The sequence below is a fragment of the Daucus carota genome, chromosome 6, assembly GCF_001625215.2.
Source record: "Daucus carota subsp. sativus chromosome 6, DH1 v3.0, whole genome shotgun sequence".
NCBI classification, from domain to species: Eukaryota; Viridiplantae; Streptophyta; class Magnoliopsida; order Apiales; family Apiaceae; genus Daucus; species Daucus carota.
This window is the reverse complement of record NC_030386.2, coordinates 19,981,458-20,009,023: the sequence shown is the minus strand read 5'-3', so window position 1 is coordinate 20,009,023 and position 27,566 is coordinate 19,981,458. Positions and strand designations below refer to the sequence as shown.

The following is a 27,566-nucleotide window of genomic DNA, read 5'->3' as shown; positions in this document are numbered from 1 at the left end:
TGAGGAAATCAATGACATGTAATTATGATGTATAAGGATAGAGAGACATGCAAGTGAGGGAGTAAAATCAATTTGTAGCTTGAACTGATTTGTGTGTATTTATGTTTACATTAAAAATAAGAGAAATGCTATATCCAGAGTTGATTTTTTATATTCAGAGCAAATAAAGGACAAAAAAACAAAATTAACCCCGTGCATATACAATAACAACAATTAGAAAAAAATAATGTGAGGGTAATTTCGTTTTTTCCTGCCTCTTCTGCTCTGAATATAAAAAATCTGGTCTGGATATAACATTTTCCTAACAATAAAATGATGTAGTTTAACCTGATACAACTATTACTCCTATATGAGATTAATTTGATATTCTTTTTTCTTATATGAATATATAAATAAGGGTAAATAGGTAAAGTCACCATGTACGAAAAAACAGGTAATGTATCCAACTTTGAATATTTCGTTTTTTATAATATAGTATTGTCTAGCTATTTATACTATTTATTTATTTATTATTTTTCATATCTGCTTAAGAATTCTTGAAATTGAATATCATCATCACTCAGAATCAACTCAACGTCTAAATCTGGAACTTTCAATTATTCTTCGATTGGTGCACTTGTGTTAATTTGTCCAACAAATCATGTACTTTTATTTGAAATATATTTTACTCTCTGTTATAAATTTTATTCAAAAAATAAATTATATTAATTTAGTTACATACTATTTCTTTATTTTTTTTTTCTGAAACCAGTTACATACTATTTCTAATCAAGTAATTTAAAAGACATAAATCATTTGAATCGAATAACCTAATATAAAAAATAACTAAATCAGTATTTCATTATTAAATAAGATTTGGGTCAGCAAGTGATTTTTTTTTTTTTTTTTTTTTTTGTCAGGGTCTACAAACGTAGATGAGTTGTATCAAAGATACAATAACCGCAACAGGGATTCTTCTCATCCAATAAAGTATATCATCTAACCGAAAGATACGTAGAGTATCTCCGGACGTTTAGACAATAAGACTTATAGGACTGAATCAGAGAAACCCATACTCGCTCTTTTCAAGATCCTGAAAATCAAAGCAATAACGCGAAATATAAGAACGACAATTCAAGAAGAAAAAAGTATATATTGTGGAGAAAATAAGTCCAATTATGACAATAATTCCTAATAAAACATAAAGCTTGTTCAATAATAATAAAATAAGAACTTATAAAGAAATGACAAATGAAAAAGAATTTAAAGTCTAACCAAAGTGAAAACTTTGGTTAGACACACATTGTACTAAAATTCCATATCTGTATATAAGCTTTAGTAATGATCATTCAAGATCCCTTGAGTTTCCCCATAAACTTTCCTGATATAAATTCCTAATCATGGAAGCTTTCCTAAAAATTACATGTGATTATCCCTGTTTTAGACCATATCAACACATAATCTTTACTTTGGCCAGGAACTGCCTCCTTTTCGAGTTTTTGCATACACTGATTTCCCTACAGCCTTTGGTTATTGATAAACCTGCAATAGAAAAGCAAGGCTTCAGAAATAACATAACCAATCGTAGTTAGATTGTTTAGATTGCATTTCTCAAACCATACAGCATATCCAGACCGCCTTAGACTAAGCTTCCTAGACCAAGCCTATAAATTTTTGTTGTCTACCATATTCTGCAGGGGTTCCGCTACGGAGATAACACATGTACACTAATCCTTTTAAGCATTATGATGTAAGACTTGGAGAATAATCCACATTCAGAAACCTTCCATAAACTTTAAGACATATTTAAAGATGAACTGAGCACAATATTAGAGCTAATATCTAATCACTTCAAAAGGCAAGGCACTGTATCGTGCAATAGACTAGAAATCAGACAAAATGCACTGACATCATGAAACAATTATAGTAGTAACCTTTTCATCTCTAAAGAGCTCACTTTCGGATTTTGAGAATAGCAAGGGGAATTTATCTAGCAGCCTAGTAAATTATTTTTTCCTTATCTCTATATACTTAAAGATATAAGTAGAGATGCTTAAAGACTTATCTCACATATTCTGGCTTGTGAAAAATACGCCAAGGTGCACTATATCGAGCAAACTCTACTGATCTCATTCCGCTTTCATTCAATAATAAATACTTTACTTCTTTTGACAAGAAAACAAAAATTAAAAAGTAAAAATGGTTACTGCATCAGTTTTAAAGCAAAGTCACACATATCCAGCACATACAGCTATTAAAGATGTAATCAGAAATTGAATAAACTAACAAAAGTCTATAGGAATGAGTAGCAATTTACTGGAACTGAGTTTGAAAGAGATGCAATAATAGGAAGATGAAGTATTGACTCTCTAGAAAAAGGAGAAACTGGCATGGGCTACCTGTCCTCCTGATACTATATATTTTTCCTATAAAGCCCCTCTGTCCGGGCAATAGTCAATTTGCATCTACTGTTGTTTTGCAATTCACCTATATAATCATATATTTTCAGTATATCCAAGTGAAAACCATAAAAATTATTACTCAAAACCTGAATTATGAAACATTCTAATGTTAATTATATATGTTGAGCTAATTTTACTTTACTCAGTTTTTACAGAATTTCTCTTCTTATTTCTTTGCAGAACCTCGAGCCTGCTACTTATGATTTAATCTGTGGCTAGCAATTTCATCCTACAAAACATTTAACAACTGGATATATAAATTTAATTCTGTCAAATCTTAAACAATGTAACAATATAGAACTCTAAAACAGAAGCCTGCTCATGTGCTTGAAGCGAAACATGACACTAATATCCCAAGAAACACTAATACAGGCTATAATATGTGTAAAGGATGTAAGGGGAACTTGAAGAAATAAAGCATACCTTAAAACCTTACTTCTGCTCTAGATATTTCTTTCCCTCTCTTTAGACTTCACACAACATCACACCTACTGGTATTTTACCCAGTATCCTCTATCCATGTAGCTTCCTCATCTAATTGAAGTGCATGTTTAGCCAGACCATGTGCAGCGTAATTAAATTTTCGATTAATGTGAGAAATCGTTGCTTCAGGGCAATTAGTCAGAAGCCTCTTTATGTCCATTAACAGGATTCCAAGTTCGCTGTTATATGTCGTATTGTTGTTCAAAGCCTGCACCAAAATCAAGGAATCTGATGAAATCACCTTTATCGTGAGTCCGAGATGTTGTGCCCATTGTAGTCCTACTATTAGTGCTAGAGCCTCTGCATGAAGCGCAGACAAAGAACCTTCCAGCGGTTTTGAAAGTCGTGCTTGGACCCTTCTACTAGGCGTATAAATCACTGCTCCTATTCCTATTTTTGGTGAGGTAGAGGACAATGCTGCATCAACACAGAGTGTGAAGGCGTTATTGTCGACCACCATCTGGTTTGCATTGAGAATCTGACCACGTGTATTATCTTCTGTAGTATGCGCATCTTTTATCTCTTCAAAATAAGAAGATATCCAGATTTTTATTTGCTGAGGAGTTCTCTGCTGATGCCCATGATTTTGCTTATTTCTTTCAGACCATATGCCCCATGCTACAATCAACATTTTTGCAAATTCTTCCTTACTTAGCAGCTCAGTAGCATATAAGATCACTCCTTTAAAAGAAATCTCCTCTTTATGTCCCACCAAGAAGGAGTACTCCATTAATTTCCACACCTCCTGCGAGAAATTACACCAAAAAACCGCATGTGCATTAGAATCTTCTCCATATCCACAGAGAGGACAATTGCTATTCTGTGTCACATTCCTTCGGTATAAACCTTTTGTTGTTGGCAATATTTCATGATATCCTCTCCAAGCAAACAATATAATTTTTCTTGGGATTTTGATTGCCCAAAAAGTTTTCCACCATAATGAAATTTCGCTTGATGATGATGATGGTCCTTTATTATCTAAATTTAAAGCTATCTGATACCCACTTTTAACTGAGTACTTCCCATTGTTAGTATAATGCCAAAACCACGAATCTGTGTGATTGAACGGACTGAGAGGTATTGTTAGAATCAACTGAGAGTCTGGTGTCAAAAACCTTTGGTGGATTAGGTCGATGTTCCATTTACCTGTTTGTCCGATAAGATCAGATACTTTTAATTCATCGTTTGGACCTTGTGTTATTGGTAAAAAGGATGGTGGCCTTGGCAGCCATGGATCTTTAAAAACTTTTGTACTCTGTCCGTTACCTATCCGCCTCCTTAATCCTTGTATTAGCAAACTCTTTCCCCAGCATATACTTTTCCAAGTTAGGGAGGGACAACTCCCATCTCTTGCCTCTAGAAAGCTAGATTTTGAACAATATTTTGCTTGTAACACCTGGCCAAGTAGGGATGCTGGATTCATTAGTATTCTCCATGCCTGATTTGCCAGCAATGCTTGGTTATATTGAACAAAACTCCTAAAACCTAGTCCTCCCTCCCTTTTTGGTAGCGTTAATCTCTTCCAAGCCCTCCAGTGTATTTGACGTGTGGATTTGACTGAACCCCACCAAAAACGTGCCAGTAACTTTTCAATTTCTTGACACTGTCCATCCGGAATTCGAAAGCAAGACATATAGTAAGTAGGCATGGCTTGGATAACAGCTTTTAATAGGATTTCTTTTCCGCCTTGTGAGAACTGGTCCGGTCTCCATGAGTGCAGCCTTACCCAAATTTTGTCTTTAATTGACCTGAATAATACTCTCTTGTTTTTACCGCCCAACATTGGCAAGCCCAGATAGGATTCAATGGCCTCAGTCGTTTGCATATTTAATGCACTTTTAAAGTCAGAGCGTATCTCTTCGTTCGTGTTTGGGGAGAAAAACAGTATGGATTTATTGAAATTAATCATCTGCAAAAAACAATTCAACGTGATGAGAGATCTATGCTAGATAATCTTTAGTCGTTTTAACCTAGATTATTTATTTTTTATTATAGTTCATGTAAATAATCAATCGAGACACATTTTAAGTTCTCTAGTGAAGTATAACTCTTATCTGTCCTAAAATCCGAGAAGAGAATTATATTCAACAGAATTTAGTAGTTTTTTTAAAAAATTATTTTGTTTTTAGTATAGTTTACGTAAGTATTCAATCAGTACATATTCAGCACTTTAATAGAGTATAACTTTAACTTATCCTGATCTTTCCAACAAGAGAATTATCTTAACTAGACTTTACTACTTTTAAAATAGATTATATGTTTTTAGTATAGTTCACTTATGTGAAATACCATGGTTGCCCTCTGATTACTCTATTCTTCACCGCTTCAGATTCAAACGTAAAAATAACTATACCTTCGGTGTAATCCTCAATCCTCACACCTCCACTGTTCTGCCACAAGGATTCAAACATATTCTTTAGCCCCACTTTGTTCACTGATTTCCCGGACATCATTCGTCCATATAAAACTTTAGGGATTTCCACGAAATCAGAATCCAACACCAGTGTTGGATTGGTAATTACTTCTAGCTCATTGGACTTCACTTGTAGCTTTTCTGATTCTCCTTCAGTGGCCAGAAGTACTGCTTTTTCCATGGTGAGAAATTTGTTTTGTTCTGTATTAGGTAGTAGAATAGTTATGTACAAAGTAATGGAATCTTGGTCAGGTTATATAATATCATGATCGATAATCACTGCTTAAATTTTGGTTATGATATATGATCATGTTGTGTCTAGATTAATTATGTCACCAATCCTCCCTGAGTTAATAGCCTAATATGTATACTTTGAATCCCTGATATCACTCCTCCAGCATTCTAAACTTTGAATTTCCTATGATTCAGCAATATTTTTAATACTGGTCCACTTTATTAATTATTATAGTCAAAACTGGTTGTATAAAATCTTAAAACTGGTCAGCAAGTGATGTTTGGATTAGTGCTGTTGATTGATCCAATTTGGATCATTATTTTATATTGTTGCGGTACTAGAAGAATCTGGATAACGTGCCCCAAATTCAGTTTCTTTGCTACGTGTCTGTTTGACTTTCGTTTCAATATCTTCAATTTCGTGTTCGAATTAAATATAAACATTCCACAGTATTTAAATACTCATAAATATGAATCCAATAATATCATTTATTATTATATTTGGTTCTTTAGATTATGCGTAAATTAGTAAAAAGAATTTGAGGGAGTAAAACAATATATTAATAAATATATGTTTTTAGAAATAATTTCTTATTTTTGGAATTAAAATACGACTTTTCACTAGGCATCTTTTATACATTTTTCTTCTTTAACGAATTTGAAAATTGGATAATTCCTTACAAACAGAAAAGAAAAAAACAAAATCGGATAATCCGGGTCGGAAGGCCCAGAGTGTGTTCGGCCAGGCCGTTGAGTGTGGGTATCTATATTATTGGGGCCGGGGTAAGACAAGAAATTAGGGTTAATAGTTTTAGGCGCAAAGCAATCGAGATGGAGATGAGCAGCAGCAGCAAGCATCCTCTTGGGGTTTCACAAGACAAGGCGGATGTTAAAAAACAGAAACTGGATGAGCTGACCAAAGAGATACCTCCAAGAGAAGAACGATTGAAGTTGTTTATGGACACTTTTAAAAACAGGGCTTATCTCGAACAGGATGAAGATGAGAATGAAGTCTTGTCTGATGGTACTCATCCTATGACTTTTCGAGACATCGCCAGTCTCGAACTTGATTTGTATGAGACAGATGTGAGTCCCCTCTCTTGCGTATTTTACTTTTTTCGTAAAATTTGAAGGATCTATTAAGGGGCATCTGGGAATACGTGTCCCCTAGAATCAAATTTTACGTTTTAAAATTCCTGCATCCGCCCATGATAATATCAAGCTTTTATTTTGATGCAATTGTCTGAATTTTGATTCTCGACTTGTTCTTGTAGTTTACGTTTTAGAATCTATTTTTGTAAATGCTGTAGGGATTTGATGTCCAAGACTATTCGCATGTGGGTGATGCTAGTGTGATCCTTACTTGTTACGACCCGGAAGCGAATATCAACAGAGGTGCCTTCTATTTACCTGAAATGATCGAGTGTGCTGAACAAGCCATTAATCAGTATAATGGCGAAAAGGTTTTTTTTTTTTTTTTTTTTTCCCAGAGTACTGTGTAACGTTTTTAGATACCGCAACCATGTAGACCTAACCTTGTAGCTTTGTTTTGGAAATTTTTAAATTTGACAGGGTAAACACTTCGGAGACGTGCATGTGATCAAGGTAAACGTTGAGGCTGTTTGTCCATATAGGTACTATCTCACATTTGAAGCCCACGATGCAACTGAAGACATCACTGAAACTTTTGAAGCTAAAGTTGATATCCATATCCCTATTACCGAGAGAACTGTTGATTTTGTTCGGATCAGGCAGCCTCCTCGCTTTTATTGCCCTTGAAGCTGAAATTGATGTTAGTGTGTCTCTCTCTCTCTTTTCCTTGGATATTTTTCTCCACGTTTTTTTTGTATTGCTGTCTTTTCATGTTAGCATGAGTCAACGTCTATCTCTATATTAATCTGTTTTTGTGCTTTTTTAGCCATTTTTTAATGGAGATGTAGAAAATTCATCTGTGGGAGCATAAAATCAAAGCATTTACCCCTCTTGAATGTTATTAATTGTAAAGCACAAGCAGCGGGATTTAGGTTCAGGATTTCCTAGATTGAAAGTTGTGATTTGTTATAAATTTGGGCATCTAGGTTCAGGATTCTCCCAATGAACAAACTCAAAATACGAGGCTAAGATCAAGGTCCAGGTTTTGTTTTTCAATGTCAATTTCAGTATCTGTGTGATTATCTGTAACAAATTGTTGTATTTTTTAGTTTTACTGTATTTGATTGGATTTGATTGTCCAATCTATATATTGTGTGTATTACAAGTATGTTAACCAGTTTAGGAATAGAACATTGAGCTTTTCATAGCATTGCCTATTTTACTGTTAGTTGCAACGCAGTGTTTAATTTTTTTGGACTTCCTGCAGGATCTAACAGTGTCAACCATGTTTTATCGCTGGTGTTTATGTTATGATGGGTGGCAAATAACTTAAAGTAGTAGTATGTGAAGTGCAAGACTTCTTTGTTATCTAACTATGTATATGTACAAGAACTGATTGTGGACTACCTTCTTATTATTGCTTTTAAACTTTTGTATGCTTAAATTGACTTGTGGAGCAATTGGTAGCAGACTTTCCAGATTCCAACTTAAATGTACGTAATTTTCCTCTGGAGCTATTAGTATGAATGACTGTTTTATGTAGAATCTATGTGCTATATTAATATTTTGTCCCTGCCCGTGATCGGAGCTATTAGTCTGATTGTTAACAAGTAAGAATATTAGAATATTATTGCCTTTTAAAGTAGAAGCTGAATTCCTTCTTAATTCGGATTGTTGCATATCACACTAACAATATGTTAGATTGGTAATTTCCTTTGGTTGATTTATTTACAATTGAAAGCACTTAATCATGCGCAAGATCAGGACTCCTCTGTCTTTCATACTTGTTTAAATCAGTTTTAAGAAAGTAAATGAAAGAAGGCAAATATTCTTTCACCCCCTCTGTATATTTTGACTTTTGAGAGCCATATTCATATCCGAACACCTATTTTCATCCAACATGATTCTCTTTTGAAGTTGTACAACAATATGATGTTTGTTGATGGAAATGTTTTTATTTAGCCTTCTCAATTCTTAGAAATGTATAGGCTTCGTAGCCTTCTAGACTGTAGCTGATTATGTTTACAATTGTGCCTTAAAAATGTGCAACTGTGCAAGATGTGCCTTGCAATTTCTGGGGAATTTATGTCCTTATCTTATTATATTTTTTTAATCAAAACAGGTATGTTTCTCAATGTCGGACTGCCGAATTGTTTGCTATATTGAGAAACATAACATATATATAGCTGTCGTTGATATAGTTTCGCTCACAAATTTTTTATTTTCGATTTGCATCATCATTTTTTTTCAATGCTATCACCTTAAATTACAAAAAGAATAAATTTAAAATGATATAATATCAGAGGTAGAAGAAAACACTTGTTTGATTCCACCAACAGAATTCTACTTCAAACATATGTGGTTCATATATGCTTTTCTTTTGAAAATGTTTGGTTCATAGATGTTAAAGTATTGCTCATTATTCTTAATTACCTACGAGCTATGAATAGTTTTAAGAATTCCCATTTATTAGAAAAGTCTCTAATTGATAATTATAAACAGTTAACTATTTTAATTTTAAGATTCGATTTGTTAGTGTCAGTTTATTTTTAAGTGGCATGTTTTATTGTAAATAAGAGTAGTATATATTAAATTTATTATAACATTATATTACACGATTAATATTTGACTATTCAGTTATTTTCTAATAAAGTTTTTAAATCAATTATATCCGATTCTTGATATTCACAACCCCCTCTCTAGATGGATCTTCAGTGTTCTTATTTTTCCCCTTTTAAGATTTGTGGGTCGTCAAATTTGGTAAATTGGTTACGGGACACTGTGTCTAACTTTTTTCTGTTTAGGAAAAATTTGGTTCACTGTTTAATTCAATTTTTCAAAACAATTTGGAAGAGTGTGAACGTATATTTTCTCATCACCTTAAATTGTTATGAGGATTTTAGAATTATACATTTCTATCTTTTGATAATGCATTTTAAAGAGATTGATGATGGGTTTGTTTGGGAAGAAGAATCAGAAGTTGTTTCTGGCTTCTGCTTTTTTTATCAGTTTGTGTAAATAAGTAGAAGCACTTTAGAAGCTAAGAATACTAGCTTCTCTCTCACAGCTTCTACCTTTTTTCCAAACACTTTATTAACTTATTTAATTCTCACTTATATTCCACTTCTTTAATTTAAGCAAGATGTCATTTTTTTTAAGTTAACCCAAACGACCCCGATGACTTACAAATGCTTGTGAACGTGTATCTGGTGCGGATAAAAATAGGTCTTGTCAATTTTTTTTTACTAAAATTCACATTGTTTAGATGTTTAATAGTTTTGAAAAACATGATTATTAACTATTGCAAAATGTATTATTGCCTTGGAAAGTATTTTACTGATTTAAAAGTTAATTTGCAGGACCTTAAGTTAATTGATGCCATACCAAATAGCTACTTAAAGTTAACTTTGCATAGGCTGTACTTCATTTTTTGAAACACCAACATATAGTAATTATAATGGATATTGATTTTTAGACTTTATTGTGCTGCGAGAATTGATGATATTCACGTTTGTAACACTCCAGTCTCATATACCAATTGAGGATTTCTGTTCAGTTTATAAGATAAAATACTACTGCTAAGTGCACAACAAATTATGATCTTTTGAGGAGCTTGTTGTTTATCCAAGGTGGTTACATTTGAGATAATATGCTTCGATTATTTCAGACTCGGATTCAGGACTTGACCTGGATTTTGAAAAAGTCTCGAGATTTACCCGAGTTGTCACATATGATATCAGAATCGACTCTCGAAATCTTGATGCGTCAAATTGTCAAAAGTGGGGACACGAAAACTGGTGGTATCATCCCACAATGGATATTGATCCGGAGGTGGGGACACGAAACAGCTGGTTTATCTCATCTATCTATACTATAATATAATAAGCCAACATAGGTTTAATTTGTAGTCGTACAAAATTTTGGTTTGGTCATCTCCTTTATAACTACAAGTTGGTCACATGTAGACTTCTCTTGCTCTTACAATATTAAAGAGTTTTATACCGTTCAAATTACAAACACTTGTGATGTAATACAAGATAAAAAACTCCACGATTATTCTTTTAAATATAATTTATATATTATTTATATACTATATATTATAATAAACAGATAGTGGTATAATTCGTAATCGTCCAAAAAATGTAATCAGTTGGTAAATATAATCAGATTAAAATCTAATTCATTAATATTTAAATACTAATAAGATGATGTTAAAATTTAAATTATAATTAATAAATTACGAATTCTATAACTGCCCGTGCTTCGCACGGGTTAAAGGCTAGTAATGACTAGAGAGGTGCAATCTTGAACTTTTGGGTTGTATGTTCAGGCTTGACGAGTACGTCAGGATTTTAAGTGGGGAAGTTTATAACAATCCAGTCCTACATCGATAAGATTGAGGACTTCTGTTCAATTTATAAGGTAAAGTACTACTACTAATGCAACAATAAATCATGATTTTTGGGGGCCAATGGTGGACTTGTTGTTTTCCCCAGTTGGCTGCATTGAGACCGTATGCTTCAGCTTATTCCGGACCGTATGCTTCAGCTTATTCCGGACTCGGAATTGAGACTTGACCCGATTTTCGAAAAAGACTCTAGATTTGATCAGGGTTGTCACAATGTTAGCATCTTATTTCTAAGCATGATCCCTAGAAGGCTTGGTTTTATAATCTGGCTTAATAACCACGGCAATGGTACGGAGAAATGATGAATTTGATCTGGGAAATCATGTTACAGAGAAGAAATTAGCGTGGCAGACCCACCCCCCCCCCCCCCCCCCCCCCCCCCACACCCCAAAAAAAAAAAAAAAAATCATTGTTGTTCAAGGTGATGCAGATTATGAAGCTGATCGCTTACTTTTCTCCGGATCTTCTAAAGCTCCAAAGAATGCAAATGGATGTTAATTCTTCTGTATTCGAAGTTTATTTATTTTTGCATATTAAAGCACATTATACCATGCAGATAAGGTGTGTCCATGGACCATGAACATTTATGCAATGTGAAGAGTAGTAGAGACTTGGTTTGTGGCATTCATTTTAAAAGAGCGCCATCATGTGATTTAATGTTTTATGCTTTACCTTCGTATAAGAGTACTCATACACAGGTCAGGGCTCAATAACCAACTTTAGTAACTTGTGCGAATATTTAACCCAGAACAGGTAATTCGTATAGTTCTGATAGTTCGAGCCATTGGGACACAAGTCTCAGAAGTAACTTAGCCAACAATGGAACTTTTTTGAAGAAAAGAAATATGAGAAAGTCTTGTTCCTTAATATTTCAGGTACCATGTCCTGGTCATGTCTTCATTTTTATGTCCAGTCATAAACTTGTAACATAATCATAGATGTGGAGTGAAGAATGACTTTACCTAAGGACATATCTGTTTCCCGAAATAAGTAAAAATGTTAAATAAATAAATAGTTTAGGACTATCACTACTAAAAAAACAAAATTTGGGTTGTGGACAGGAAAGAAAAAGTCAAAAGAAAATATCAACTTATCTAGTGGCAAGGAAGTAATAAATTATAATTTAACTAGCTTGAGGTGGATCATGGGCGATGGAGTACTAATGATAATTCAGCGTTCTAGCATCAGCTTGGAATCTTAACATTCCACCGAAAATAAAAGATCTGGTTTGGCGAGCATGTGCAGACTGTTTACCGACTTTAATTGTGCTTCTAGAGAAACATGTTCGAATTAATGATGTATGCCCGGTATGTAGGGGTATGCCTGAAACTCCTGTTCATAATTCACATCATAATTGAATGCTCTTTGCCCGGTATGTAGGGGTATGCCTGAAACTTCTGTTCATAATTCACATCATAATTGAATGCTCTTTGCCCGGTATGTAGGGGTATGCCTGAAACTCCTGTTCATAATTCACATCATAATTGAATGCTCTTTTTCATTAATTTGTTGGAACTTACTTCAAACTAATACAAGGAAACTTTTGTGAACGGTCCAGGTTTTGTTTTTCAATGTCAGTTTCAGTATCTGTGTGATTATCTGTAACAAATCGTTTTATTTTTGAGTTTTACTATATTTGATTGGATTTGATTGTCCAATCTATATATTGTGTGTATGAAAAGTATGCTAACCAGTTTAGGGGGATAGGTAGAATGAATGTGGCATGGAACATTACAGAGTTTTTCATAGCATTGCCTATTTTATTGTTCGTTGCAAGACGGTGTTTAATTATTTTTGGACCTCCTGCAGGATCTGACAGTCTTAACCATTTTTTACGCTGGTGTTTATATTCTGATTGGTGGCAAATAACTTTTAAGTATTAGTATGTGAAGTGCAAGAGTTCTTTGTTATTTAGCTATGTACTAGAGCTGATTGTGGACTACCTTGTTATTATTGCTTTTAAACTTTTGTATGCTTAAACAGACTTGTAAAGCAATTAGTAGCAGACTCTCCAGATCTCAGCTTTAATGTACTGGATTGTCTTTTGGAGCTATTAGTATGAATGACTGTTTTATGTGGAATCTGTGTTATATTAATATTTTTGTCCCTGCCTGTGATCGGAGCTATTAGTCTGATTGTTAACAAGTAAGAATATTATTGCCTTTTAAAGTAGAAGCTGAATTCCTTCTTAATTCGGATTGTTGCACATCACACTAATGTTATGTTAGATTGGTAATTTCCTTTGGTTGATTTATTTACAATTGAAAGCACTTAATCATGCGCAAGATCGGGACTACTCTGTCTTTCATACTTGTATAAAACAGTTTTAAGAAAGTAAATGAAGAAGGCAAATATTCTTTCACCCCCTCTGTATATTTTGAGAGCCATATTCATATCCTAACACCTATTTTCATCATGTTGGGGGGGCATGATTCTCTTTTGAAGTTGTACAACAATGTTATGTTTGTTGATGGAAATATTTTAATTTAGCCTTCTCGATTCTCAGAAATGTTTAGGCTTCATAGCTTTCTAGACTATAGGTTGATAAGATTTCTTAGAAATGTTTAAGACTCCTGAAGAAATTGCACAGGAGGAGAAATTGCACAGGATTTATTTCTTGAAAATATTATTATCTGTATTTTTTTTGCAGTTACTTATTTTTATTTTTGTGAAGGCTTTTATAGCGCCTTCTTTTCAGAGTGTGCTTTGCTATCTTAACTTGTTTGATGACCTGTAATTATAGGAAGAGCTCCAGAAGCATATGCATGCTGCTGACGAGTCAAGTGAGGAAGATGTTGATGGTTCCAGAAATGAAGGATATGTTGGAAAAACATGCGGATGAAGTTGAGAGTGAAGAAGGTACCTCTTCCGAGGGCTCAGAGTGTGGTGGGTATGATGATGAAGAAGAAACTGGGGATGATGATAATGACAGTGAAGAAGATTGCAAAAAGCCTTCATCTTCAAAGGACTGGGAACAAAGTGATGATGACAAGTTTGATACAGATTTGGAAATTGAAGGTAGCAGAACAGGAAATAAAGAAAATAGTGTTGATGATGATGACGAGGACGCTGAAGATGATGAGCACCATGTATTTGAAGCCCACAAAAAGTTGACAGGAATCAAGCAAAAGCAAATGATTCTGTCAGATCCTAATCTTGTTTGACACTAATGATCAGCTGCAATATCAACTCAGTGTCTCTGTTGGGAATGCTCTAAGATTTCTGTACTTACACAGGGCAAGCATACTTGTAGCAGTAATTGAAACTCTGCGTGAATATGTTACCGTCTATGAAGGATTTAACTCCTTCCCTAAAATATTCTTGGCACTTTCAAAAGTTCTGTGAGCACCGGCAGGACAAGTGTACATGCCTAGTGAATTACAAGCTGAACTCCAAATGTTGCTGACCTCATAGAAAAGAAGGCTGATGAGCATCACACCTTGTGTCGTCCCTTGGAAATGTGGTAGCAAAAGCCAGTGCCCATAAAGTTGCTTAATCCGAAATTTGAAGAAAAGTAAGCATTTTTGGTTAAACACTCACATTGCTATTAAGTTGTGAAGTACTTATTGTTTATATACACTTTATCCTGCAGTTTCGTGAAGGGTAGAGACTATGATCCAGATCGTGAACGAGCTGAGGGCAAAAAGTTGTGAAAGCTTCTAAACCGTGAAGCTAAAGAAGCAGCTCGTGAACTGAGAAAAGATAAATATTTCTTGTCCAAAGTGAAAAACAAAGAAAAGAAATTATTATCAAACAATATTATAATTTTTACTAATTTTTTTTTCCCCAGAAGGTGATTAAGCCCAGGAGCTGCTGCATCTACCATTGACAACACTGCTCGAATCAGATGCAGGTTTTACAATTACACCAAGCAAATTTTTAAAAATATCTCTGTGTTTGTAAATTTTTATTTCAGTACTGTTGTAAAATGTAAAATGGTAAAAGAAGTCAAATTCTGATGTGGTAGGGAGGTGTGGCTCCTGAACCCTTTACTAGATCCGCTGTGACTGCAACCTAATTAAGCACGCCACTGTAAGTTTCTGTGAATACAACGAGAAGTTATCAAATGAACTTGACAGTGAACTTTAAAACAAGGCCGCAAAATTACATTTTTTGGAGATTGACACCTTTAGATTTTTTTTGAAATTTTCTTGTTAGCTCCTCAGCTAAGCTATACATGCTGCATTGTCGACGATCGAAAATCTTGTATGACACTGCAGCCAAACATATATGCCAGGGTGAAAGTCTAATGTCAATTAAATTGCTAATCAATGCATTTTGTGTATTGTAAGATCGCTGCCTGTATGCTTGCAAAAGGCTCTATTTCTTAATAGTTGATATGATTGACCCTCGAAATCATGACCTGCAGCTCCTCGGATTCTGATCAAGAAGCCACTTCTATGTGTGCCCCAAGTTGGTGTCAAGTGATTATAGGTTTTTGGGATTGCTGGTGCGATGTCGTACGTGCACCAAATAATATTTTGGATCTGCATTGGTGTAAGTTGTAACAATGATTATAGATTTTATCGCTTGATATTATTTAGTTCGTAAGATGTTCTAACATATATGTCAAAACTTTGCAGACATAATAATTCATCCGCATTATGGCGAAATAACTAATCGCCAGTTGATTCAGAGTACTGCTGGAGCTGATCCGTATGTTTGTTGGTGGAAGATTTATTATGCATTCATTCATGCTAGTGCAGAAGGTAGATTTCAATCTGCCACATGCTGAAGGAAACAAACACACTACACATATGAATGATCATTTGCGAAAAACAGGAATACTTTGGCCATGCCTGAAGAAATTTGCAGGATCAACAGCAGCCTTCACTCTCAGCAATCTGTCGAAATTGTTACCAAAATATTTTCTGCCCCAGACGCTTGCTTCTGCATAAGTCCGACTACCTTGTCCAATATCAAGATCAAGATAATTCACGTACGAAGTCCTTGGACTATTCGTACCATAAGGTGCATAGTAGATGAACAATTCATCGATCCAGTTGAGGCGTTCTGTAGCATCCTCGTCGAGATTGATTCCAAGGTTGTACATGTACAAGACACCAGGACGATGTGGAAATGGAAGTGAGGACTCCGTATATTCATCCATTTTCCCTCCAAATGGCGTAAATTGCAGAACTGCTGTCTGAACAGGAAGCCGTAGCATCCTGTCCCAGACGCCGGTGAGGCCTTGTGCAGAAATCGGCACCCTCACGAACCCTGATTTTCCCTTGTAAGCACTCCGTGGAATCGCGTTCCTGTCCAGCAGGATTTCTGGAGGCGTTCCGAGTGTGAAATTTGAGAAGAATGGGGCAGACCGAATCCAACTCAGCTCGACGCAATCTTCTCTAACCAAGCCTAATTCGGGAAATTCCTTTTGCATGATCGGAAGCAGTCTATCAATTTTACCAAGAAACAAGGATTGAAATACGAACCGTACTGTTTTCTTATCTTCGCGAGCACTCGAATTGCTTAGTAATGTGTCAACTACACTTCGAACGTCAAGATCTCTTTCGTCGAAATTCGGAGCCACTGATTGCCAGCGTCGAAAAAGCTCTGCCCCGTTCTGTTCCAATGTTCTCGCAGCTGCAAAAATCGTCACGGTTTCGGGGACAGGAACAAGTTGTATTTTCCAGGAAACAACAATTCCGAAACTAGACACTCCACCTCCCCGAATAGCCCAAAACAAATCTTCTCCCATCGATTTCCTATTGTGAATTTGGCCATTTACATCGATGAAACGAGCATCAAGCGTGTTATCCGCAGCAAGACCATACTTTCGTTTCATCATGCCGTAGCCTCCTCCTCCGAGAAATCCGCTGACGCCAACTGTAGACCAAAGGCCAGCAGGAAATCCGAGTGTCGAACTCTTCTCCGAAATTCGGTAGTAAAGTTCGCCTAGTGTTAGGCCCGCGCCAACCCACGCGGTTGAACTTGTTAAGTCGATATTCACTTGTCGAAAATTAATCATATCGAGCAACACGAAAGGCTCTGTTGCTCGATATGATTGGCCCTCGAAGTCATGACCGCCTCCTCGGAACCTGATCGACAAGGCGTTTTTACGTGCGCACAGAATCGCAGCTTGGATCTGCGATTCTTGAGCGGGTGTGACAATGACTTGAGGTTTCGGTGTTGCTGGTGTGGCGAACAACAAGTTGTCTATTCGGGCATTTAGAATCGACGTAAAGGAAGAGTTACTCGGGGTGAATGTGACACTAGAAGTTGTATCCGGGTTTAGAGAAGAACGAGAAAGACATTGAACAAAATTCTGGCTAGCCACTTCTGCAGAAGCTGGCCACGAAAAAGTTATAAAAACAGGAAGAAAAGCTAACAAAAGAACCCAAGAAGAATGCATGATGAAATGATGTTAAAATGAGATGTGATCAAATAGTACGATAGTAGCTGCTATTTATAGGTATACAACCAAGACAGCAATAAGGATGCATTCGAGAGCTGGTAACAAGCAGTGACGGAACCCGAAGTCCAAACTAGCATTATTTTTAGCGTTTATTCGATATAAGTCGGGGCCGACGTGTATAAGAAAAGGAAAATGCTTCATTGTTAGGAATCAATAATTTTTGATGATAACATAAACATTTTTGTAACATGTCTTACTTAGAATCCTTATCAAATTTCAGTTGTAATTGTTACATTTCTTGTCTTTGGGAATTATCAACGGATGGGTAGAATAGGATGGCTAATTGTAAATATCCAATGCCATGTAATTTTATCTAAGTGAAGGATATTCAACTGATGAGATGTAACTGTTCAACTGATAAAGACTGGATGATGTTTCAACTGATGAAAATCAAGCATTCAACTGAAGACAAAGTGTTCAACGGATAATGCTGAGGAATTCAACTGATAAGACTGGAACAGCATTCAACGGATGGAGTTTGTAATTCATTCAACTGATGAGCCAGGCATTCAACTGATAAAGTCAATAGCAGTTGAAAGCAACCAGAACCTTCAACTGATGAAGCAAAGAGCAGTTGAAAGTGACTAGAGCTTAAGTCTGACAAATCACATGGATCGAATTACACTAAAATAGACATGGAAGCCTAATTAGGAAAATAAAGAAGAAGCAGAAACATACTTATCTCATGCAGTGCAATCTGGATCAAATCAAGATGATGGTCAAAGATGAAGACATCTCAGAAAGCATGCATAAGACAAAGTTGTGCAGCATTGTTTTTAGATTAGAGTGCATTTTGTATTCTAGCTAGAAGCTTTGTAAAACTTGGAGTATATAACCAAGTTAGTAGCATCAGTTGAACTTGTTCAAATTACTTGAGAGAAAAATCTGAGAGTTAGAACTAGTTTTGAGTGATGAACCAGCAGCTGTGCGAATTGTAAAACAATCCACAGATTCTTCTATATAAAATCTCACGGGTGGATCATTCAATCCACCCGTATTTTTAATACTTGGTGTTTTTCTGTTTACTGTGTTCTTAGTGTATTATTCTTGAATCTTTTAAGTTTGTAAAAGATTGTATTCAACCCCCCCTTCTACAATCTTTCTCATAGTTGGTGTAAAATAACAATTGGTATCAGAGCGAGGTTCCCAACAAACAGGGAAAAAGATCAACACTGCTAGAGAAAGATGGGAAAGAAGGATGCTGGAGTGAAGATACCTGTTCTTGACAAAGACAACTATTTTCACTGGAAAGTGAGAATGCATCTGCATCTGTTGTCCATTGATGAAAGCTATGTGAACTGTATTGAAAAAGGACCTCATGTCCCCATGAAGGTCTGCACAAGTATGGGAGCTGATGGTGAAGACATGGTAGGTAAGATGATTCCAAAACCTATCCATGAATATTCTCAAGAAGATACTGAAGAAGTGCACAAGGACAAGAAAACCATGAATCTTCTGTTCAATGGTTTGGATCAAGAAATGATTGATAGTGTTATTAGCTGCACAAGTGCCAAAGAAGTTTGGGACACCATCAGGACCATCTGTGAAGGGAATGAGCAAGTTAGAGAAAACAAGATGCAGCTTCTGATTCAACAATATGAGTCATTCCATTTCAAGGCTGGTGAAAGTTTGAGTGATACATTTAACAGATTTCAAAAACTGTTAAATGGTCTTAAGCTCTTTGGAAGAGTATATCAAGTTAAGGATTCAAACTTGAAATTCTTAAGAGCTCTTCCTAAAGAATGGAAACCCATGACAGTCTCTCTCAGAAATACACAAGAATTTAAAGACTATACTCTAGAGAGACTGTATGGAACCTTAAAGACTTATGAGCTTGAAATGGAGCAAGATGAAGAGATTGAGAAAAGCCAAAAGAAAGGGCATTCATCTGTGGCTCTAGTTGCATCTCTGGAGGATACTGTCAAGGACAAGGGAAAGTCTCAAGTTGAAGAAACTGAGAAGTTGGTCAAAGAGGAGAGCTCAGAGTCAAGCAAAGGAAGAAGAAAGGAGAAAGAAGTAGCTGATTCTGGTGAAGAAAGTGATGGAATTGATGAACATCTAGCCTTCCTGTCAAGAAGATTCTCCAAACTGAAATTCAAAAAGAATTTTAATTCTGCAAAATCTTTTAAAGGCAATCCCAAGTCTGATAGAAGCATGGTAGACAGATCAAAATTCAAGTGCTTCAACTGTGGGAATGCAGGTCACTTTGCAAATGAGTGCAGAAAACCTAAAGTTGAGAAAAAGTCAAGTGAAAACATTGACTACAAAAAGAAATATTATGAACTTCTCAAACAAAAGGAAAGAGCATTCATCACAAAGGATGATTGGGCAGCTGGAGATGATTCTGATGAAGAGGAGGAGTTTGTCAATCTAGCTCTAATGGCCAACTCCACAGATCAAGAAGAAAACACTGGAAGCAGCAGTCAGGTATTCACTACAAACTTAGTTGAGTTAACTAAAGATGAATGCAATGCTACTATTAATGAAATGTCTACAGAACTGTATCATTTGCATGTTTCTTTAAAATCTCTCACTAAGGAAAATAGTAGGATTAAGGAAGCTAACACCTTTCTTAGTGATAGAAACAGTGTATTAGAAGCTCAATTTATTGAGTTTGAGAAGCTTAAAATTGAGTGTCAGACAGCCAAGGATGATCTCTTGGTTGTTCTGAAAAGAGAAGAGATCATAAGAAAGCAGCTTGATAAGGAACAGGAGATTATTGCCAAATGGAAGTCTGGTAGGGATGTTTCCACCAATATCATCAACATGCAAGGTAGAGAGACCTTTGTAGAAAATGAGTGGAAAAGGAATAAGAAAGTGCTTGAGAAATCTGAGAATAGTTCAGGTGATGAGAATACTGATGATGATCATCAGTTGAAGAACAAAGACTCAACTGATGAGAGTCATCAGTTGAACAAAAACTCATCAGTTGACAAGAGTATTCTCAAGAAGCTTAACAAGAAATATGGTCCTGTTAAAAAGAATTTTGTTAAAGGTGAGAATAGTTCTTCTGAGACCATTGATAGTGTTAATAACACTCTTCATTCTAGTAACAAGAACAAGAAGAAGTTGGATACTAGTGAGCATAAATCTGAGGAGACTAAAAAGAAGAAAGGAAATAGAAATGGCAAAATAGGAGTTAACAAGCACACCAATTACACTCCCAATGCTAGTGCTCTTAGGAAAACCTGCAGTAAGTGTGGTAGTGTAAATCATTTATCTGCTAATTGTAAAACTGTGGTTGCTCCTAATTTATCCTTGCCTATTCCTATGACATCTGTTCCTCACATGAATTTATCTGCTATGAATATGATGCCTGGTTTATTGCCTCACAATCCTTATTCTCAACCTAACATGCCATATATGTTCAATCCTTATTTCAATGCCTTCAACATACCTCAATTTCATTCAAACTTGCATGGAATGAACAATTTATGCATGTCTCAAAGGCCTGTGTTTGAAAACAGAGTTGATGTTCCAATTTCTCAACCAAAACCAAAGATTGAACCAATTCAATCCAAGGAAAAGGTTGAGAAAGTGGAAAAGGCTGCTAAGACTAACAAATCTGGACCCAAAGCAATTTGGGTACCAAAATCAACTTGATCTGTTTGTAAAATGTGTGCAGGGAAACCACAAGAAGAATTTGTGGTACTTGGATAGTGGATGCTCCAGGCACATGACTGGTGATTCCTCCCTGCTCACAAAGTTTGTGGAGAAAGCTGGCCCTAGCATTACCTTTGGAGATGACAGCAAAGGATATACTATGGGATATGGCTTGATTGCTAAAGAGAATGTCATCATTGATGAAGTTGCATTGGTGTCTGGTCTTAAGCACAACTTGCTTAGCATCAGTCAGCTCTGTGACAAAGGTTACAAAGTCAATTTCACTCCTGCAGCCTGTGTTGTCACCAAAGAAGATGACAACAATGTGGTTCTGATTGGACAAAGGAAAGGAAATGTGTATGTAGCTGACTTCAATTCTGTAAAGTCTGAATCTATAACTTGCCTTCTCAGCAAAGCAAGCTCAGATGACAGTTGGCTATGGCATAAGAGACTGTCTCATCTAAATTTCAAAACCCTGAATGAGTTAGTAAAGAAGGACTTGGTAAGAGGTCTACCTAAGCTGGAATTCTCCAAAGATGGACTTTGTGGAGCTTGTCAGCTAGGAAAGCAAAAGAGAAGCTCTTTCAAAAGCAAAACTCTTTCATCAATTGTGAAGCCCCTTCAGCTCTTGCATATGGATTTGTTTGGACCAGTCAACATAATGTCCATTTCAAAGAAGAAATATTGCTTAGTGATTGTTGATGACTTTTCTAAATTCACTTGGACTTTCTTCCTGCATTCTAAGGATGAAGCTGGGAAAATCATCATCAATCATATCAAAGCATTAAACAACAATCCAGATGTCAAAGTTGGAAGGATAAGAAGTGACAATGGAACAGAATTCAAGAACTCTGTGATGAAAGAATTTTGTGAAGAAGAGGGAATTACTCATGAGTTCTCTGCACCAAGAACTCCACAACAAAATGGTGTTGTTGAAAGGAAGAATAGAACTCTTATTGAGGCTGCAAGAACCATGATTAATGAAGCTCAACTTCCAACCTATTTTTGGGCTGAAGCTGTGAACACTGCTTGCTTCACTCAAAACATTTCACTAATTACCAAACCTCATAATCTAACTCCCTTTCAACTCTTCAAAGGAAAGAAGCCAACAATTAGCTTTCTTCATGTATTTGGATGCAAGTGTTATGTTCTAAGAAATCAAGGTGAAAATCTTGGAAAATTTGAGGCCAAGGCAGATGAAGCTATTTTTGTTGGATACTCTGATGGAAAATCATTTAGAGTATATAATCTGAGAACCAACATTGTTATGGAATCAATCCATGTGGTTTTTGATGATAAGAAGATTCAAGGATTCTCAGATGAAGGATTTCATGATAATCTCAGATTTGAGAATGAAGGTGAAGGTGATCTGTATGACAGTGATGATGATGATGACATTATTCAAAATGTTGGAATTAATCCTGGAATTAATGTTCCAACTGATGACTCTCTGGTGCAAGGAACAACTACAATTGGAAATTCAACTGAAGCATCAGTTGAAACTACATTGGAAGGATCAGTTGAAACACCTCAAAGATCATCAGTTGAAAGAATGTCTCAAAATTTCAATCAGTCTAGAAATAATGAGATGTCAAATTTAGGGGGAGCCTTCCAACATGGAAACCTGAATTTCAATAATGAAGCCACATCATCAAGACAATCACTTCCACCACAGAGAAAGTGGACAAGGGATCATCCTTTTGAGCTAATTATTGGAGATGCAAATGCATCTGTACAAACAAGAAGAGCAACTCAAGATGAGTGTTTGTATAGTGCATTCCTTTCACAGGATGAACCTAAAGTCATAGAAGATGCTCTCAAAGATGCTGATTGGGTTCTTGCTATGCAAGAAGAATTAAATCAATTTGAGAGAAACAATGTATGGAAGCTGGTACCCAAACCTAAAAACAGAACTATTGTAGGAACAAGGTGGGTATTCAGAAACAAGGTGGATGAGAATGGAGTTGTCACCAGAAACAAGGCAAGGCTTGTTGCTAAAGGGTACTCTCAATCTGAAGGAATTGATTTTGATGAGACCTTTGCACCAGTTGCAAGACTGGAAGCAATAAGAATCTTCCTGGCCTATGCTGCTCATGCAAACTTTAAAGTTTATCAAATGGATGTCAAGAGTGCTTTTCTAAATGGTGAACTGGAAGAGGAGGTATATGTCAGTCAGCCTCCTGGTTTTGAGGATCCAGAATTTCCAGAGTATGTTTACTTTTTATTAAAAGCACTCTATGGACTAAAGCAAGCACCAAGGGCATGGTATGACACTCTGTCTCAATTCTTGTTAGATAATCATTTTTCTAGAGGAACTGTGGATAAAACACTATTTTACAGAAATGTAAATGGTGCCTTTATTTTGGTTCAAATTTATGTAGATGATATAATTTTTGGTTCTACAGATGAGAAACTTTGCAAAAAGTTTGCTAATCTTATGAAAAGTCAGTATGAAATGAGCATGATGGGAGAGCTCACCTACTTTCTTGGTTTACAAGTTAAACAAGTAAAGGAAGGTATATTCATAAATCAAACTAAGTACATTTATGATCTACTTAAAAAATTTGATTTATTGGATTGCAAAGAAGCTAAGACTCCCATGCCAACAGCCACTAAATTAGAAGTTAGTCCTAATGAGAAATCTGTGGACATTTCTAGTTATAGAGGCATGGTTGGTTCTCTTTTATATTTGACAGCTAGTAGACCAGATATTATGTTTTCTACATGTCTCTGTGCTAGATTTCAATCTGATCCTAAAGAATCACATCTTATTGCTATAAAAAGAATATTCAGATATCTTAAGGGAACACCAAATCTTGGTATTTGGTACCCTAAAGACTCTGGATTTGATCTAATTGGATATTCAGATGCTGATTTTGCAGGATGCAAAATTGATAGAAAGAGTACAACTGGCACCTGTCAATTTCTTGGTGACAGATTGATTTCTTGGTTTAGCAAAAAGCAAAATTCTGTATCAACCTCTACAGCTGAGGCTGAGTACATTGCAGCTGGAAGCTGTTGTGCACAATTATTGTGGATGAGAAATCAATTACTTGATTATGGATTAAATCTCTCAAAAATCCCAATATTTTGTGACAACACCAGTGCTATTGCTATAACTGAAAATCCAGTACAACACTCAAGAACCAAGCACATTGACATCAAATACCACTTCATAAGAGAACATGTGATGGCTGGTACTGTTGAAATGCATTTTGTTCCAAGTGAAGAACAGATTGCAGATATTTTCACAAAGCCTCTTGATGAATCCACATTCACAAGGTTGGTAAGTAAATTAGGTATGTTAAATTTCTCCTAATTTAGAGTGAATTTTTCTGTAATTTGGCAGCCAGAATTTGATTAATTTTGATTTATCAAAATTGAATTAATTATAATTCTGGATAAAGTCTATAATATTTCAACTGATGAACTAGTGAAATTGTTTCAACTGATGTTTGAAACAATATCCTCTTGCATTGTTTTTCATTCAATTGATGACACCAGTTGAAGACGCCTTCAACTGATCTTCATCAGTTGAATAGGAAGTTTAAAGAGGCGCTTACTTCATCCGTTGAAAGTATTATCAGATCTGAGCCGTTGAAATTTCTTTTGTCTCTCTCCTACTTTATACACACGATCGTGTGTGTAATTTTTGTAGAGATAAATAAGAGTAATTTCTCCTCAACGGTAATTTCTCAGCCAATCACAGCAATTTTCTGAGAAAGTATTTAAGTGTTTTAATTTATTTTCACTTCCTTTCATCTCACTCTTTCGAATTCTTCAAGTTCTCTTCTCCCTCTCTGTGCAAAAGCAAACTCTAATCTTTCCTCAAGTTTTCTCTGTAACTACAATGGCACCCATGAAGAAGTATACTGCACCAAGTGGGTTTATCTATGAAAAGAACAACTTTGCGTCATTTGTGGATACTAAAGCTGTGGAGGAGAAGGAGTATCACAGGATGATGGAGTTCATCAAGTCAAGCCAGCTCTCTTATGCTATGACTGAAGCTCCTGTCATCTACCATGAAATAGTGGAGGAGATGTGGACCTCTGCAGAATTTAATAGTGAGGATGAAACTCTAACTTTCTCTATTAAAAATAAAACTCACTCTGTCAATGCTGATGTTATGAAAGCATGCTTTAAGATTCCTGAAGATAATGTTTTAACTTTGCCTAGTGATAATCAGTTGGTTAATTTACTTTATGCCATGAATTATGTTTTGCCAACTGATGCCTTAGGTAAAATAGAAAGGAGGGGTCTTAGGAGAGAATGGAGTTATTTATGTGATGCTTTTATTAAGGCATTTTCTGGTAAAATTAGTAATTTCAATGCTCTCACTTCCCAAATTTTACAAATGCTTTACATGTACCTGACTAATGAATATTTCAACTTTGGTGGTTTGATGATCCAAGAAATTGGGGAGAAACTAGGTGATAAAACTAGTAGACCTAGGAATATTTATTATGTCAGATTTCTTATGATGCTAGCTAAGCATCTCAACAAAAAGCTGGTTATTGCTAACAAGGAAGCCAAGCTTCCCAGTTTTGTGCAGGAAAAGAGAGTCTTTAAAGACCTCTTCAGGATGAATTTGTACCCCTCCTTGGAGGTGGTGTACCTGCCAATAATGGAGGCTGGAAAGCAAAAAGAGGTACATGGATTTCCTACTACTCTCTCTCAACCCTCACCTTCTTTGCTCTCTGCCATCAGGGCTGTTGAAGAGGCCCATCAACAGTCCACACAAGTGGCAAAACCTCCTAAAAACAAATCTTCTAAACCAACCTCAGATGCCTCCCAAAAGGCACCTGTTGTAAAAACCAAAAGAAACAAACCTGAGGGGAGTGTGACTGGAGGTTGTGAGGGGGAGGGAAAGGGTGAACATCAAATAAGCCCTAAGCATAAGGATGGAGAGGTGTGTGTTAACCAGCCTGGCCACTCTGCAGTCTCCCAAAAGACTGTAGAAGTTAATATGGAATTAAACTCATCCCTAGCAGCATCCTCCCAAAAGGATGTTGCTATTGAAAATAGTCCTCAACCCGGGACACAGTTAAAAAGGGGGAGGGACACCACTTCTTCACCAATAAAAGCTTATGGGAGAAAGAAGGTAAGAAGTGAAAAACTGAAGCACTCTGCACACACACAGGCATCCATTCTGGATTTTATGCCTTTATCTTCTCAAAGTCAGATTGATGTGACTCCAATAAATGTGGAGTCACAGCCCCCTCCTTCATCTCAACCAATCACCCATATTTATGATCTTACCATTTCTACTACTCAAACACAATCCCCAACCTCTTCTGTGGATGTGGAATTCATTCACACCACACTTGTAAATTCTCCATCTTTGGATTTCATGGAGAAGCCCCCTTCTGAGATTGATCATCATCATTTTGATGATTTGTTGGATCTTTCTCTTCCATTTCCTTCTTCTGTGACAGTGTGTTCTGTGGATTTTCCTTTAAAATCAATCACCACAGACTCAACTATTATAGCCTCTAAACCTATTTCTTCATTTTCTTCAACTGATCTCCCTCATCAGTTGACAAGTGTTTGTCCTTCAACTGATCTGCTTAACAGCTCTCATCAGTTGAATGCCTCATCTACTAATGTCTCAACTGATGTCTCTCATCAGTTGACAGCTGCTGCTACTTCCATTACTTTACCTCTTTCTACAGCAGTTGATCACATGGTAGCACAAACACTTCTAGGATTGAGTGGAGTGAGCTATGGAGTGGAGAGGCAGCCTAGTGAGCTGGCAAAAGGAGAGGGTGTGGAGAGTCTGGCATTTTCTTCTAGCCAGGAAAAAGGAGAGAATATGAGTGACCCTTTAGTAAGGGTAAGTGAGGGAGAGGTGAGTTGTGTGGTGAGCCAAGGGGAGCCCTTGATGCAAGAAAAGAGAGATAATAAGAGAAATGCAGGTGTCAATGAAGGGTTTAGTGAACAAGAGATTCAAGCTGAATATAGATCCATATTGGATAGTGTTTCACTAGACCCTGAGACTTTTACTCATGGAATGTCTTCCATTCAAGACTTTGCCAGATTGGATAATCAAGCAGCTGAGAGGCACCTTAATCTGATTCACACTACATCTTCCATGCTTAGAGCAAAGGAGGCATTTACAGCTCTGCCTGCCAATGCTGGAGATGATTTTCAGTATGATGATAGTGATGAAGACCTCAATGATGCTCTTGAGGAATCTCTTGGTGAACAACCTACAACTTCTCTGCCTTCATGGCTCTCCATGCAGTCTGCCAATGCAATTGTTGTTAGCATGGAGCTGGAAAGGCAAGCCTCCACTCTTCTTCAATCACAACCTGGAAGCTCATCCTCCTCTCAAGCCATCTCTGCCACCATTGCCAGTCAAGCTCTGGAAAACCTCAAGCTTCACAAATATCAATCTCTCCACTTTCAGAAAGAGATAGAGCATCTCAATTGTCTCATTGCCTCTGTTAAGACTGATCTGACCAAACAAATTGA

At 36.2% G+C, this 27,566-nt stretch overlaps 3 protein-coding genes across 9 annotated transcripts; 2 read left to right on the top strand and 1 right to left on the bottom strand.

The window, feature by feature from the left end:
- Nucleotides 1–6,284: 6,284 nt before the first annotated feature.
- On the top strand, nt 6,285–8,208 carry LOC108224811 (uncharacterized). Of its 2 annotated transcripts, none has more exons than XM_017399540.2 (4): nt 6,285–6,657; nt 6,882–7,034; nt 7,144–7,363; nt 7,490–7,873. In XM_017399540.2, exons 1-3 carry the CDS (start codon nt 6,403–6,405, stop codon nt 7,348–7,350), a joined length of 615 nt encoding a protein of 204 aa, XP_017255029.1. In that variant the 5' UTR covers nt 6,285–6,402; the 3' UTR covers nt 7,351–7,363; nt 7,490–7,873. The 2 variants fall into 2 exon arrangements, with proteins under 2 accessions (XP_017255029.1, XP_017255028.1); XM_017399539.2 differs by lacking the exon at nt 7,490–7,873 and adding an exon at nt 7,931–8,208 and having other exon boundaries at nt 6,286–6,657.
- A 3,267-nt stretch (nt 8,209–11,475) lies between these two features.
- On the top strand, nt 11,476–17,721 carry LOC135147364 (uncharacterized). 6 transcript variants are annotated; one of them, XM_064080555.1, is made up of 6 exons: nt 11,476–12,378; nt 13,815–14,585; nt 14,664–14,924; nt 15,441–15,568; nt 15,655–15,780; nt 15,854–17,721. In XM_064080555.1, the coding sequence occupies exons 1-2, from the start codon at nt 12,353–12,355 to the stop codon at nt 14,233–14,235; spliced, it is 447 nt and encodes a 148-aa protein (XP_063936625.1). In that variant the 5' UTR covers nt 11,476–12,352; the 3' UTR covers nt 14,236–14,585; nt 14,664–14,924; nt 15,441–15,568; nt 15,655–15,780; nt 15,854–17,721. The 6 variants fall into 6 exon arrangements, with proteins under 6 accessions (XP_063936625.1, XP_063936624.1, XP_063936622.1 ...); XM_064080554.1 differs by adding an exon at nt 15,039–15,103 and having other exon boundaries at nt 15,655–17,721; XM_064080552.1 differs by having other exon boundaries at nt 15,655–17,721.
- LOC108224390 (tetrahydroberberine oxidase) lies at nt 15,733–17,426 on the bottom strand. Its single transcript, XM_017398988.2, has one exon. It carries the CDS (start codon nt 17,424–17,426, stop codon nt 15,837–15,839), a length of 1,590 nt encoding a protein of 529 aa, XP_017254477.1. The 3' UTR covers nt 15,733–15,836.
- Nucleotides 17,722–27,566: the final 9,845 nt, after the last annotated feature.

Bases quoted from the DNA above. Each gene is read 5' to 3' on its own strand.
- LOC108224811 (XM_017399539.2), top strand. From the start codon at position 6,403: ATGGAGATGAGCAGCAGCAGCAAGCATCCTCTTGGGGTTTCACAAGAC. The intron at 6,658-6,881 runs GTGAGTCCCCTC...TAAATGCTGTAG, and splicing joins TTGATTTGTATGAGACAGAT to GGATTTGATGTCCAAGACTA. The intron at 7,035-7,143 runs GTTTTTTTTTTT...TAAATTTGACAG, and splicing joins ATCAGTATAATGGCGAAAAG to GGTAAACACTTCGGAGACGT.
- LOC135147364 (XM_064080555.1), top strand. From the start codon at position 12,353: ATGTTCGAATTAATGATGTATGCCCG. The intron at 12,379-13,814 runs GTATGTAGGGGT...CTGTAATTATAG, and splicing joins GAATTAATGATGTATGCCCG to GAAGAGCTCCAGAAGCATAT.
- LOC108224390 (XM_017398988.2), bottom strand. From the start codon at position 17,426: ATGCATTCTTCTTGGGTTCTTTTGTTAGCTTTTCTTCCTGTTTTTATA.